The 13,111-nt window shown below is 40.7% G+C and overlaps 1 protein-coding gene across 1 annotated transcript in view; it reads left to right on the forward strand.

Moving 5' to 3' along the window:
• LOC133508139 (low-density lipoprotein receptor-related protein 1-like) overlaps positions 1–13,111 on the forward strand; it is a 111,526-nt gene that overhangs the window by 26,586 nt on the left and 71,829 nt on the right. The window contains exons 3-6 of the mRNA XM_061833931.1: positions 6,776–6,913; positions 9,996–10,115; positions 11,496–11,624; positions 11,711–11,974. Coding sequence (XP_061689915.1) covers positions 6,776–6,913; positions 9,996–10,115; positions 11,496–11,624; positions 11,711–11,974 — 651 coding nt within the window. The remainder of the gene's footprint in view (positions 1–6,775; positions 6,914–9,995; positions 10,116–11,495; positions 11,625–11,710; positions 11,975–13,111) is intronic.

Genomic DNA, 13,111 nt, shown 5'->3' on the forward strand with positions numbered 1-13,111 from the left:
CTGAATGTTGTGGGGATGGCGTTTAATTTTTCAGATGGCATTTGTCACAATCCAGCCAATATGGTTGCGCTACGTACACTAAACTTGCGGGGGTTGTCTCTGACACAGTGAACCCCGCTCTTTGTGGGTACGCATTGTCATGGCATTATAGTTCAATCTCAGACTCTGGAGATCAACATCTGGGTATCTCGCTGCATGAAGATTGCCTTCAATGATGACAAACCTCGTTTTTCCCGTGAGGGAGATGCCGCTCCACACCATCACATTGCCTCAAAAAAGATGTTACTCTGTCAGCGCAGCATTCAGGATAGACTTCTTCATGTTATGACTGCATTTGAACCTAGAATCCAACAATAGGCAGAATCTGGACTCATCGCTGAACAAAACAGGCCTGATGGTGACGAGATGGGCTGAGTGCAGTCTGTTCCGGATTGTTTGGGCAGAGCTGTTGGCCACATCATCCTCTAAATCTTGACTTCAAATCTGTAGAAAACAGTGTGTGGTACCAAAATTACTGACCGGGTGAGAAAACGTATTGGGGTGTCGTCCCCTTTGCACGCTCAATTTGTGGCCCGTCTCTGATGTCCCCTGTTATACGGAACCGGTCCTTCAGTCTGGAGATGGCGCTATGATTTCAGCAATTTTTTTTTTACGGGCACAAATCACGCTGTCATTATTGAATATTTGATTATACTATTAAGCAAATGAGTGTATAAAAATGTATTTGCGTTAAAGTTGATTACAAAATCATTTTTTAAAATTACTGTTTATTCACAATTTTCAATATAGTAATGTTGTACTCACCAAGTTTTTTTAAAGTGAGAGCTATTTCTTGGGTAGAGATTAATGCAAAGGGTTTCTATTTGGATTACATTAATATTTGATTGACCGCTTCATGTTTAACTACTTATCACAAACAGGTATTTTTTACTACTGCTCTAAATAATTATTTTCATAGTAGATTAACTTGATAAATTGATAATGACTCAGTTTCTGGTTTGGTTCGTAACGTCAGAAAATAGGTGGTGAGTAAAAGTAGATGTTTGCCAATATCTTATACTTTATTTTGATGAAATGCAAAGATAATTAGTGTGTTCTTTGGAGGACTTGACAAATCAAATAATATTTGCTGTTGAGAGGGTGAATTATTAGATTTTAAACTATTTTAAGTAAAAAAAAAAAAAAAAAACCAAAACGATTACTGCATGTTGCTGATAAACTTGACACCGTTTAAAAGGGCAATAAACGGGCTTTCTGCTAGTATAAGATTTATTGCCAAGGACATTATGCATCGATTTATGGTGTTGAGTGACAAACTGTTTATTCGAAAAAATGAAAAGATCCTCGCCGTTTGATGGGGCATAATGGGGTATAATAATCCTCGATGCGATGTGAACGTGTGTGCCAATACTAATCAATCAGCGTCCCCTCACCGCTGTGTCTCGTGGCCCTACCACCCCCTCCCCCACCCTGCTCTCCTCATGCGACCGTGCCACTGGTCGGATCAAGGTTTGCACATGACGCCGCTTACAACACGGCAGCTCAGCGTGATTTGTACGGGGCCGCAGCCCAGTTATGCGATCAAACAATGGCTTTATTTCGCGTGGCCTGACTCCATCGCGCTGCCCGATGGAGCATGTGATCCACCTCTGTGGGCAGCGACTTAATGACTCCACGCGTACGAGGTGTCTGCAATCCAGTATGTCTTCGTTTTGATAGGAAAAATGGTTTTGTAACTTGCTAATAATCAATTCAAACCCGTCCCAACAATCTCCAATTTTCCATCAGAAAATATTAGTTGACTCAAGACGAGAATGGTTGTTCCAGATGACCGTGCTTCAACGCCACGGAGAAATATTGAATCAAAGGCCGTGTTTGCTTTAAATTAACAGCCATTTTCATTGTAGCCTTACTAAGTGCTGCCAGCTCACAGAAGAATGGGGCCTTGTGGGACTTTGGACCGCTTCCTATGAATGAGGTGTTCAATTAGATCCTGCAAGGCTCCCCTATTCTTCCTCGTTCCTTTTCCATCACTTCAATTGTTTTTTTTTTTTTTTTTTTTTACTTTGGTAATTGGCCACACATTTATTCAGTTTAACACATGGCAGGAAAAATCTATTCCATGTGGCCTCTGAAAGACGAGTCACGTGTTTGTGTTTAGTTTTACTTTTTCCTCCATATTAAGTAAGCACTTGTCCTTTTCGGGTGACATCATCTGATCCAAGCTTATTTTTGGCCTCCAATCGCTATCAACCCATCCATTTATTTTCGGATTTATTTCCATCTGCTTATCCTCACAAGGGTCATGGGGAGTGCTGGAGCCTATTGCAGCTGTCAACGGGCAGGAGGCAGTGTACACCCTGAACTTGTTGCCAGCCAATCGCAGGGCACATAGAGACAGACAACAGTCGGACTCACAATCACACCGCGGGGCAATTTTAGAGTGTCCATTGAATGTTGCATGTTTTTGGGATGTGGGAGGAAACCCGAGTGCCTGGAGAAAACCCACACAGGCATGAGGAGAACATGCAAACTCCACGCAGGCGGGGCTGGGAATGAACCCAGATTCTCAGAACTGTGAGGCCAACGCTTTGCAGGTGCTCCACCGTGCCCCCCCTCCAATCGCTAGTGTATCTTAGAAACATAAAGCAAGGGAAATAACCAGTTGTTGTTTTTTTATGTAAAAGAGTGCCCAGCGGCACATCTAAAACGTACTAATGAACACATTGGATTTTGATTTTTCTCCATATTTAATCCCTTGCCCAAACAGGAGTAGCCTTGGGTCAGCTGTTTTATGGCAAAACCGCAGCTTGCTGTTATTATGGCTCCCTGTTCTTTATAAATGCATTAATCCAGAATGGGGGGCTTTGTTGTTCTGTGCTAAATCGGCAGCTTAGCGACAGAAGAACCAGCACGGGGGAGTGCGTCACAAGTGACCCTGATACTATTGTGTTCACGTGCCCCTATCGTCTTCTGGTATTGTACCATTTGTTTACTCATATGTAGCTGCTAATAAAGCAACTCCCAACCATTTCTTAATTTCAGTTTGCTGTCATTATGAGCAAAAGTGATAAACAATAACAGCAACAATAAAGCAAATGTATCCTTCAAATGTAGCTATTAAAACACAGTTGCCTACTTACTGTATTGCAGTTACAGTATATTTTGAAAATTTGCTTTTTCCCAGTGTTGCAAAGCACTTTGCGGGCATGATTCATGCAGTAGATGATGGTTAAAACTTCGAAAGAAAAAAAAAAATGTCTTTGTTTTGTTCATCAGTCATGTTCCACAGCTACACTTGGAAAATGTGCGACAGCCGTTAGGAGCGGCCGCACAAAACTGTGGGCAACAGGACAGACTTCTTGCTGAGTCATTTGTCCTTTTGTGGATGAAATACTGGTCGGAGTCACAAAGCACCAAAACCTCATCCAGGGAACATAAAGTTCAGTTCACAATCATTTGGTTGAAAAGGCGTCGACACATTGATTGTGGCAGTTTCTTGAGTTCAAGCTGCAAAGACCGAATGTCTTCTGAGGAATTTGAGAAGGTCTGCCGAGACTGGTGTTTACCCGAGATATATTTTCTCCCTCAGCAAACAGAACCACGCAGGCCTGCATGCCACTGCACTCCCGTGCTCATTGTGGGTGTTTATCCTCTTGTGTGGATGTGTGGATGCTGTAGAGGCAATAAAAGGCTTCGTTTGGTTCGGATAATGGTGTGTTTGTAGTCCTGCTACTTTTCCTTCATGGTCACAGTGGGATTGTGTATGTCGGCCTTGTGGTCGCGCTGCAAAGTCGCTGTACAGTAGGCCCTTAAAGAGAGAAAACAGAGTCAAAGACCTTGAACTAAAAGAGGTCAAGGGGGAATGGATTTGTCTTGAACCCTTTTGACAATCAAAAATTCAATTTTCTCTCTTTTTTTTTTCCCCCCAAGACACAAGAAATACCGGCTTGATAACATATAGGAACAGACATACAACACGTCTTCATCCATTTTCACGCACACCACTTCTCATTATTATTTTAGTTACTTGATTGTCTCATAAACTATTAAATGAGCCCAACTACCTAGAACATTGTAGAGTTTCATCACTTTTTCATTAAGGCTGTGGAAACCCCTCGTGAAGTCTCACAGCAACCTCTCATTGTGGAGTGCCGCTGAGGTCGACCAAAAACTGTAGAGGAAGAAAAAAAACTCCTTGAGGGTCACACAAAACCACATATTTCAAACCTCTGTCATGCATGACACCACCTAAGAATATGGTCTACACATCTGCCTCACAGTTCTTAGGACCCGGGTTCAAATCCAGGCTCGCCTGTGTGGATTTTGGATGTTCTCCAGGTGCCTGTGTAGGTTTTCTCTAGGTACTGTGATTTCCTCCCGCATTCCTGAAACATCCATGGTAGATTCATTGAAGACTCTAAATTGACCAAAGCTGTGAATGTGAGAGCGAATGGCTGTTTGTTTATATGTGTCCTGTGATTGGATAGCGAGCAATTCTGGTGGAACCCCGCTTCTCGTCCAGAGTCACCTGAGATAGACTCTAGCACACCTGTGACCCTAGTGAGGATAAGTGGTAGATGAATGGATCGAGTGATTGATGGTCTTCTGCATCTTATCCATCAAAGTACTAAGGATGACAAACACACATTTGGTGGCATTAACTGGAGGAGGTGACTATATGGAAGTAAGTAAACTTAACTTAATAAAACCACAAATTCACTTTCAGTTCACGTTACTAATCCCGCATCAGTCCTGTAATGACGGCGACATCCATAGTTTTGTAACTGAGGAACATCTCCGATCCCCCTGCCCCCTCACCCTCAAACACACACACACAGACACACACACACACACACACACACACACACACGTACACAAGCGGAGGTGAAAGGTCTGAGGGTTAGTTTGAAACTCAGCAAGACATGTTCGCTAACTCAATGGTCATTCAATTGTGCTTCTCAACCACAAAGACTTCAAAAGAAAAACAAGCAAAAGAAAAAAAAACTCTTTAGGTGTGCAAATTGTGGAGTCGGCTAGAGGAAAACTAAAGAGAAGGCTGAGAGATGTAAATGAGGAAAGAAAGATTTACTGTTCATGAAAGGCTTTCATGACTTCCAATGGGGACAGTGATTTCAAAATCCAAACCTATTCGTGGTCGACCAACGTCCATGAGCTGATTGTGTTTGACCCTCCCGTGTTCTGTGAAAGATGCGTGACTATAATGCTTAAAGAGTCCAGACGAGTCCACACGATGTAAATTGTAGTCGTTGATGTTGTGAAGTGACAGCAGCCTTCCTGCTCACTGTGAAACGCCAAATCATTGCTAGCCTGTTTGTTTTAGTTGAAGGCGAGCCAAATCGGGCTAACACATCCACGGGGGTATGGGGGTGGGTTGTGGGGGTTGTTTGAGGTGCACAAAACAATCTTAATGGATGGTAGATGCTCCTTGCATGTGTTCATGATATACTGTGTGACATTGTGCTGGAGTTTTAGGAAAATGCTGATTTCTGCTTGGATATGATTGACCCCTGTTGCCACCCTGAGCAGTGGCTTAAATTAACGGAGGGCCACACTAAAATGGGTTATAGTGTATCTAATTATATGAACAGGTTGAGAAGTTCAACTAATGTTAAGTTGGACAGTTATGTGTGAAGATAAGTATACTGGTGTTTAGCTACCTGCACAATCTATAGTGGCACAATACAATTGTTTGTTTTGAAAAAGAAGCTTTATGTGGGTTTTTGTTTGGAGAATAAAGTACTGTACCATGTTTAGAACATATTCACACTTTGTTTTAATAATCTGATAATCTTAATATCCCTTATCCCTGTGTAACAAATGCCATTAATGAAGAGCTCACATAACTGAAATTAAAGTGGACATGTGTGATGTGTAAAACCCACTAATTAGGAATTTGAAATGATTAGATATTTGTTAGACTTTGCGATAATTATATTCAGTAAGCAAAAGCAAAGATAGCAAATTTATTTCTATAGCGCATTTCATACACGAGGTAACGCAATCATTTACCTCGTGTATGAAATGCACTATACACATAAATTTGCTTTGCTTTGCTGTGCTTTGCTAAAGGCATTTGAAATCAAAGAGATAAAACATTTAAAATGGGTTAAAAACAATAAAAATGACAAACAAAATGTATATTAAAAACATACAATTAAAAAGTGGATATACTCTAAAAACCATGAGAAAAAGGAAGAGTTTTCAACCTAGATTTAAAAACATTCCCACTTGGGGGTGACCTCTCCTCTGTTGGCAACTTCCTCTATTTGTGTGCAGCATAATAGCTGCTTCACCATGTTTGCTTTAGACTGGAGTAATTTTTATATATATAATATAAGCCAGCAAAAATATTCTATGCATATTTGGAAAGGCATTTGTCAAAATGTTTGTAGCCCAGTAATAGTTATAATCCAATAAGGATAGAGAATCATTCAATTGATGACTTACGAAATTTCTTCTTTAATTATCAGTTGTTCTGAAATCCTGTTTTAATGCTAACGTTTTCCTATATAAAGCTGAATTATGCTGCCCAGAGAAAGTACGCATGGATGCAGTGCAATCCTCATTGTACCTCACCTGCTGCAGAATAGCATTAATCAACAACTACTGTGTAATCAGCACTTAATGCTGCAATTCACTGAATAGTTCAATTAATCGGGTGCTAATTAATGCAAAGGGTTACTTACCACTTTGATAGAACCTTCTGAAATTGGCCCACATGACCTTTACTTTTATTATTTGTTTCCCTCAGGTCCCCAGAGCGCTGTGTTAAAGTGCCCCCCAAACGAGTACCAGTGTGGGGGGACAGAGCTTTGCATCCAGATGAGCAAACTGTGCAACGGGGTTCCAGATTGTACCGACGGCTGGGACGAGGGACCCCACTGCAGAGGTATGACCTGTCACACTCATCCTCGCCACGTGATGTCACTTCATCTTTCTTCATAAAAGCATTGCAGTTATCAATACCACCGGTGCCGAGTACGTGATTATCTTCAAATTCTCCATCCTGGTAATCTCCCTGTAGCAATTTTACTCCCCATGTCATGGTGCTATTATAAGCGTATACTGGGTTCAGATGTCCTGTATACAAGTGTGTGTGAAAAGGTTTGGTTTGCTACTTGAAGCCACATGGTTAATTCCACTATGAATCACAATCAAAACTGTCCTACACCTCCCCTGATAGAAGTGCTGATTTTTTTGTTTTACCACAGCGACAGGAGGCCAGTATGGCAGTCCTAGTTTTCCAGAGATTTATGTGCAATTTGGGTCAGAATAAAAACAATCAGTCCTGGGCACTTGTAGGATAGTTTATGAAGCATGATGCAGGAATGACAAGATGTGCCACATACATAAACTGAAAATGTACCTGTATTTGCCTGTAGATTTGTGTGTGTGTGTGTAAGTGTATCTTGGGTGGAAATGAAAACCCAACTTTGCAAAATAAGACCACCGTGACCAGACTTGAAGCAGGAACAGTCATTTTGCAAAGTTAGGTGCAAAATCAGTCCATAAACTACCGGCCCTCCTAACACTGGTGAATTATTGTAAAATTGGTAGAAGAGTGTTTAAAATACTGGTCATTTTAGAATAGCTGTGAGTTATTTAGGTAAATTGTATTAATGAGGTAGCTTTTTGCTCATTAGAAAAATGCGCTGCACCGGCAATAATGAACAGGTTTAATTTGGTAGAATTCATTCATGGAGCACAAAGGGGGGGAAAAAAAATAGAGCAAAGCTTTTATTCATGATGATTTCTCGAGAAAACAAATGTCGATGGAGCATGATTTAAACATTTTGAATAGATAATTATGAGTGCATGTGTTCAGAAAAACAATGTGATGGGCACGTTTTATCCATTTTGAATATGAAGGATATTAGTGATAAACCGAAATTCAGTATTTAGAATTTTCTATTGAGTAGATGGAAATAATCTTAAAATTGAGAAATACAATTTTGAATACAAAGAAGCACTTTGGCAATTTAAACACAATCATGAGGTGAATGTCAGCTGTCGGTATCTGGAATATGAGCATTTTTGCTTTTTCTTCAAAGGAACTATTTTGTGGAATGCATCCGATGAGGTTGTTTACATCTCTGCCCGTGTTGCTTTACTAAACTTATCTGAGTTGTTGTGTGCTCAGACTTGTTTTGGAAAATTCCGGGCATGTCTGTAATTTAAACTGCGGCTGTGCCTGCAAGCTGCTGAAGCTCGCACAAAGTACGACTTGTTGCCTACGTTTCTCCGATTTGCTGCATTGCATCGGAATTGGGATTTATCAAAGTCACCTATTAGACATTTTTTTTTCTCAGAGTAGAGATCACATCACCTATATTTCCCCGGAAGACTGTTAAGAGAAGGCAAACAAATGAGTTTCGTTATTATAGAACAGATTGGTTGTGGTGAATTGTTCCTTTAGTTAGCGATTATTTTCAAGGCTCCACCCTCTATTGCTGCAAAAGTTTGCATGTTGATGGGAGTTTCGTGTAAATCTTTCTGGGCAAAGTGAATCACTTGTGACTGCTGGATTAGACTGCGGTGTGTGTGTGTGTGTGTGTGTGTGTGTGTGTGTGTGTGGTGTGTGTGTGTGTGTGTGTGTGTGAGCGTGTGTTCATGTATCTATGTTTTTAAATGTGCATGTCTGCGTGTGTGAGAGAGAGAAGAGTCACTGTGATTTATAGTTGTGATTCTATCTTTAGATGATCACCGGACAGGAAGGTGTGATTATAACATGTTTATGCCGTTTCTGTCTCTCATTTGATGGATCACTTTTTAATCTGTGCATGGTTTCCTCATTATGACTCATCTTGTTTTCCGTAGTTATCTTTATTTCTACTGTTATGTTTAATCGAGAAACATTTCATTGACATTATTTTAGCTCAAACGGAACTACACTGGGACCCTAAATTATCGAATATTCTGTGACCTAAACAAAATTTTCTATATTAAAAACATAAGACATAACACAATGAAACAACAGCACAAAAAGTAAAATCACAAAAACAAAGCAATTATTTTATCCCTCAATGAATCTCTGTGGGGAAATTCAGGTGCTACAATAGCACTTTTTTGTTGTTGCTAAAGGAAAACAATTAGTAGAATCAAACTTCATAATAGGAAACCATAAACTGACTTTTTTGAGCAATGGGTGGCATGTATTTTTATATGAGACTCAGATGGAACAGATAAAACGGACATTGTCAAACAGGCATGCAATAGTGCTTTCCCAGTTTCATGGTTGGATGTCTGAATTAGAGGTCCTTTAGGGGAGATTCCACTGGAGCGCATCGACCCAAAAAATAACAGTCAACCTGGACAAAAACAAGAATTTTAAAAAAGTAATAATAACTGTAAAAAAAAAAAAAGTATCCCATATATGTATGTTGTTCTAAAGTTGTTCTAAAGAGGAGGGACAATAATAGTTTAGGATTTTTCACTTGACTGCCTTGTGCTGTTTGTGTGCTTTTTTAAAAAAAATTCTGTCCTTAGTCAAATAATGCACTGTTTAACTGAGGACCAATTGAAAATGTGAATTCAATCTGTTTGAGAACGTTTTATTCAAGGATAGCATTTAAAGCCGTAGCGAGTTACTGAGCTGACTTCTTAAACCTATTATTTGCAGTGACTCCACTGTCACTGTCATGGCCGCATGCTTAGTTAAGTCCACAAAGACGCGGCGTGCACTTCAGCTCACATGCTGACTTGTAAATATTCTTCAGATTGTGTATATTGGCAGCTTAAAGCGTTCCAGTTCCCAGCAGAATGCCTTAAACCTGAGTTGCAGTACATTCAGTAGATTCTTTCTCAAATCGACTTACAAATCCTCTTTCGATCACCACCACGAATGCACTAATTACTTTCGTCTTCACGCAAATTATATGTCCTGCTACGGTACTGTTTATCGCTTTGCAATTCTTCCACAATAGTTGCTGTCAAAGAAAATGTCTCCCCTGTCCTCTTTTCTACCTCCACAGAGTTTATATCCAACTGCTCACTCATGGGCTGCCAGGATAATTGTGCAGTGACTCCATTAGGACCTGCTTGCTTCTGTAAAAGTGGTTTTGAGATCAGCGCAGATCGAAAGACATGCAAAGGTGAGTTGCAGGTGCCGTTGATACAAATTTCTTGAAAACAAGTGGAATATAAAGTACATCGTGGCACTGTAAAACTGTGTTCCAAATTATCATCCGTATAGATTTTAAGCGACATTAACTTTTTGATTCAATGTAATTGTTTTTTTTTCTGGACAACCTTTCACTTACGGTGTTTCTCCTATCTGTATACATCACATATGTCCCATACAGGGATGACCATTAGTTTCCCAGCTAAGCCTAATTAAAGGAAAATTACTTAATGTTGTTATTTCATATACCGTAATTTCCGGCCTACAGAGCGCGCCTGATTATAAACCTCACCCATTAGATTTGTAAAGGAAATACCATTTGGTACATACCTAACCTGCATGTGTGTGTAAAAGCCGCAAGTGCCCACATTGAAACCCACGTTTAAACACGAGATATTTACAAAGAGAGACGGTACACAGAGTTTTCAAAGTTTTCATACCTTAGCTTAGCTTAACATAGCAACAACATGGTAGCACGAACTGGGCTGGTTTAAAAAAAAAAAAAACATACCGGTAAAAAAAAAAAAAAAAAAACAGCCTTGGCAGCTACACAGTAGCAACACGGTTGGACAGCACTAACAGGGCCGGTTAAAAAAAAGAACATACCTAAATCGCTGAGACGCGGCAGTAACTCAGCAGCAACTTGCTAGCGCGGCGCTAATGCTAGTAATTAAACAAGATACAGATTAAATTTTTATTCCGGAATAATGGTGCGTTGAGAGGCCCTAAGGTACAGTATCATGATGTCCTGACTCTAAACAGAGATAATTCATGGTGTGGCCGCCATCACCCCCTGACCTCAATCCTATTGAAAATATGTGGAACATCTTTCAGAGGAAGATTTACAAGGGTGGACAACAGTATGCTGTCCCTCCAAACAGCAACTCAGGGAGGGCTCTTCTTGCATTTTAAAATGAACTACAAGCAAAAACAGTTATTGGACTTACAATATGGATGGATGATAGAGATGCTAAGGTCATATCAAAAGGGAGAGGAAAAATTCTTCACAATGTGTTTTTTAGTGTTGTGCACAATAATATTCGCTGTGAATTCCGTTTGGGTTTGAAACTGGAACAACAACCTCGTAACCTGATTGCATGCCATTTTTACCTTACTTAAGTAAAAATAACAATGACCTTACGAAAAAAAAATGTTTCTTCTCATTTTTCAAAACTGTTCAAATGTGACTTGGGGCTTTTAGGCTGTAGTAATTTGGCACACAGCGTATACTTGCAGTAGAGAATATACAAGACACAAGAGCTGGATCAAATGCGGCGTATGTCTGCATATACAGTATGCTGTGGAAAAATATATTTCATATTAATAAGTGGATTCAAATGTGTGTTGTCAGATTTTGATGAGTGCAATGTGTATGGGACGTGCAGTCAGTCCTGTACCAACACTGAAGGCTCCTATTCTTGCTCATGCGTGGAGGGCTACTTGCCTCAGCCAGACAACCGCTCCTGCAAGGCCAAGAATGGTAAAAAGTCACCAACAGCAGCACTTTTGGCCCAGACGGTATGAATATTCTTTTCATGTTCCCGTGTTTATGTTTGTGCCGCCCAGTCCCAGTGGATCGTCCGCCTGTGCTATTGATCGCCAACTCCCAGAACATTCAAGCCACCTCTCTGAGCGGCACCACAGTCCACAGCCTGTTGTCCACCAGCACCAAACAAACCACCGCCATGGACTTCCTCTACGCTCAAGAAACGGTCTGCTGGATCCACGTGGGAGAATCCCCCTCATCCACGCATCTTAAATGCGCCAAGATTCCCAATCTGAAGAGCTTCACTGAGGAGAGAGTCATCAACATCTCTCTCAGCTTGCATCGTGAGTACACTCTTAATTCACGTTTATCTTGCTTTTGCAGGACAGAAACTATTGAAATTTGTGAGATCGGAGTCCACAAGAGGAACTTGCAGTTCTCTAAATGCAGTGAAGCCGATGACGTAATTGAAGCCGATATTCATTTTGCTCTATTTGAGCTAATACAACCATCTGTCTTTATGGGAATGATGCAACAAGTTCATGGTTTTTTTTTTTTTTTTTTTTTTTTTTTTTTTTTTTTTTTGGTTTTGGATTTGGGGATCATCTGGCATTCTTCCTTGCAGATCCTCTCCAGTTCTGTCAGTTTGAATGGTGACTGTTGCTGGACAGCCATTTTCAGCTCTCTCCAGAGATGCTCAATCTATTACTATGCAGCAGTTCCTTTACTTCCGCTTCCATTTTTTTTTCTTTAATACAGTTTGTATTCAGGATTGTTGGTGAGCAAGAGTACCGTAATTCCCGGCCTATGCAGCGCACCTGGTTATAAGCCTCACCCAGTCCATTTGTAAAGGAAATACCATTTGCTACATACATAGGCTGCAGCTCTGTAAAAGTCACAAGTGCCCACATTGAAACCCACATTGAAACACGAGATATTTACAAAGAAAGATGGTACATAGAGAGTTTAACGCTAGCGCCGCTGCACTAATGCTAATGCTAGTGCCACTGCGCTAACGCTAACGCTAGGGTCGTGCTAACAGGGCTGGTTAAAAAAAAAAAAAAAAAAAAACATAGCGTTAAAAATCACTGAGACACGGCAGTAACACACTAGCGCAGCGCTAACAGGGCCGCAACGGTAAAAGTCACTTCCTCGGCGCATATATTCCACCACTCTTACCTTTTCCGCTTGAGTTCCCCCTTGCGGCCGTTGAAAGTGTGCGGAAAAAAGTCACGGCTTATAGGCCAGAAATGACGGTGTATCCCCACCAATTTTGGGCACCTGCAGCCGTTCCGGGTTCCAGTAAGTCAGTTTGGAAATAGACGAGCGACCAATCCCACTCACATTCCCACCCACGAGCGATTTAACGTGTTTAGTCAACCTCATGTGTTATTGAAATGGTGGCTGGAAACGTACCCGGAGAATCTCAAACCTCAAATCTGTGATGAAGACTTGCTACATGCATGCTACCATGCTGCCAA

Source organism: Syngnathoides biaculeatus, chromosome 10, assembly GCF_019802595.1.
Source record: "Syngnathoides biaculeatus isolate LvHL_M chromosome 10, ASM1980259v1, whole genome shotgun sequence".
Lineage (NCBI taxonomy): Eukaryota > Metazoa > Chordata > Actinopteri > Syngnathiformes > Syngnathidae > Syngnathoides > Syngnathoides biaculeatus.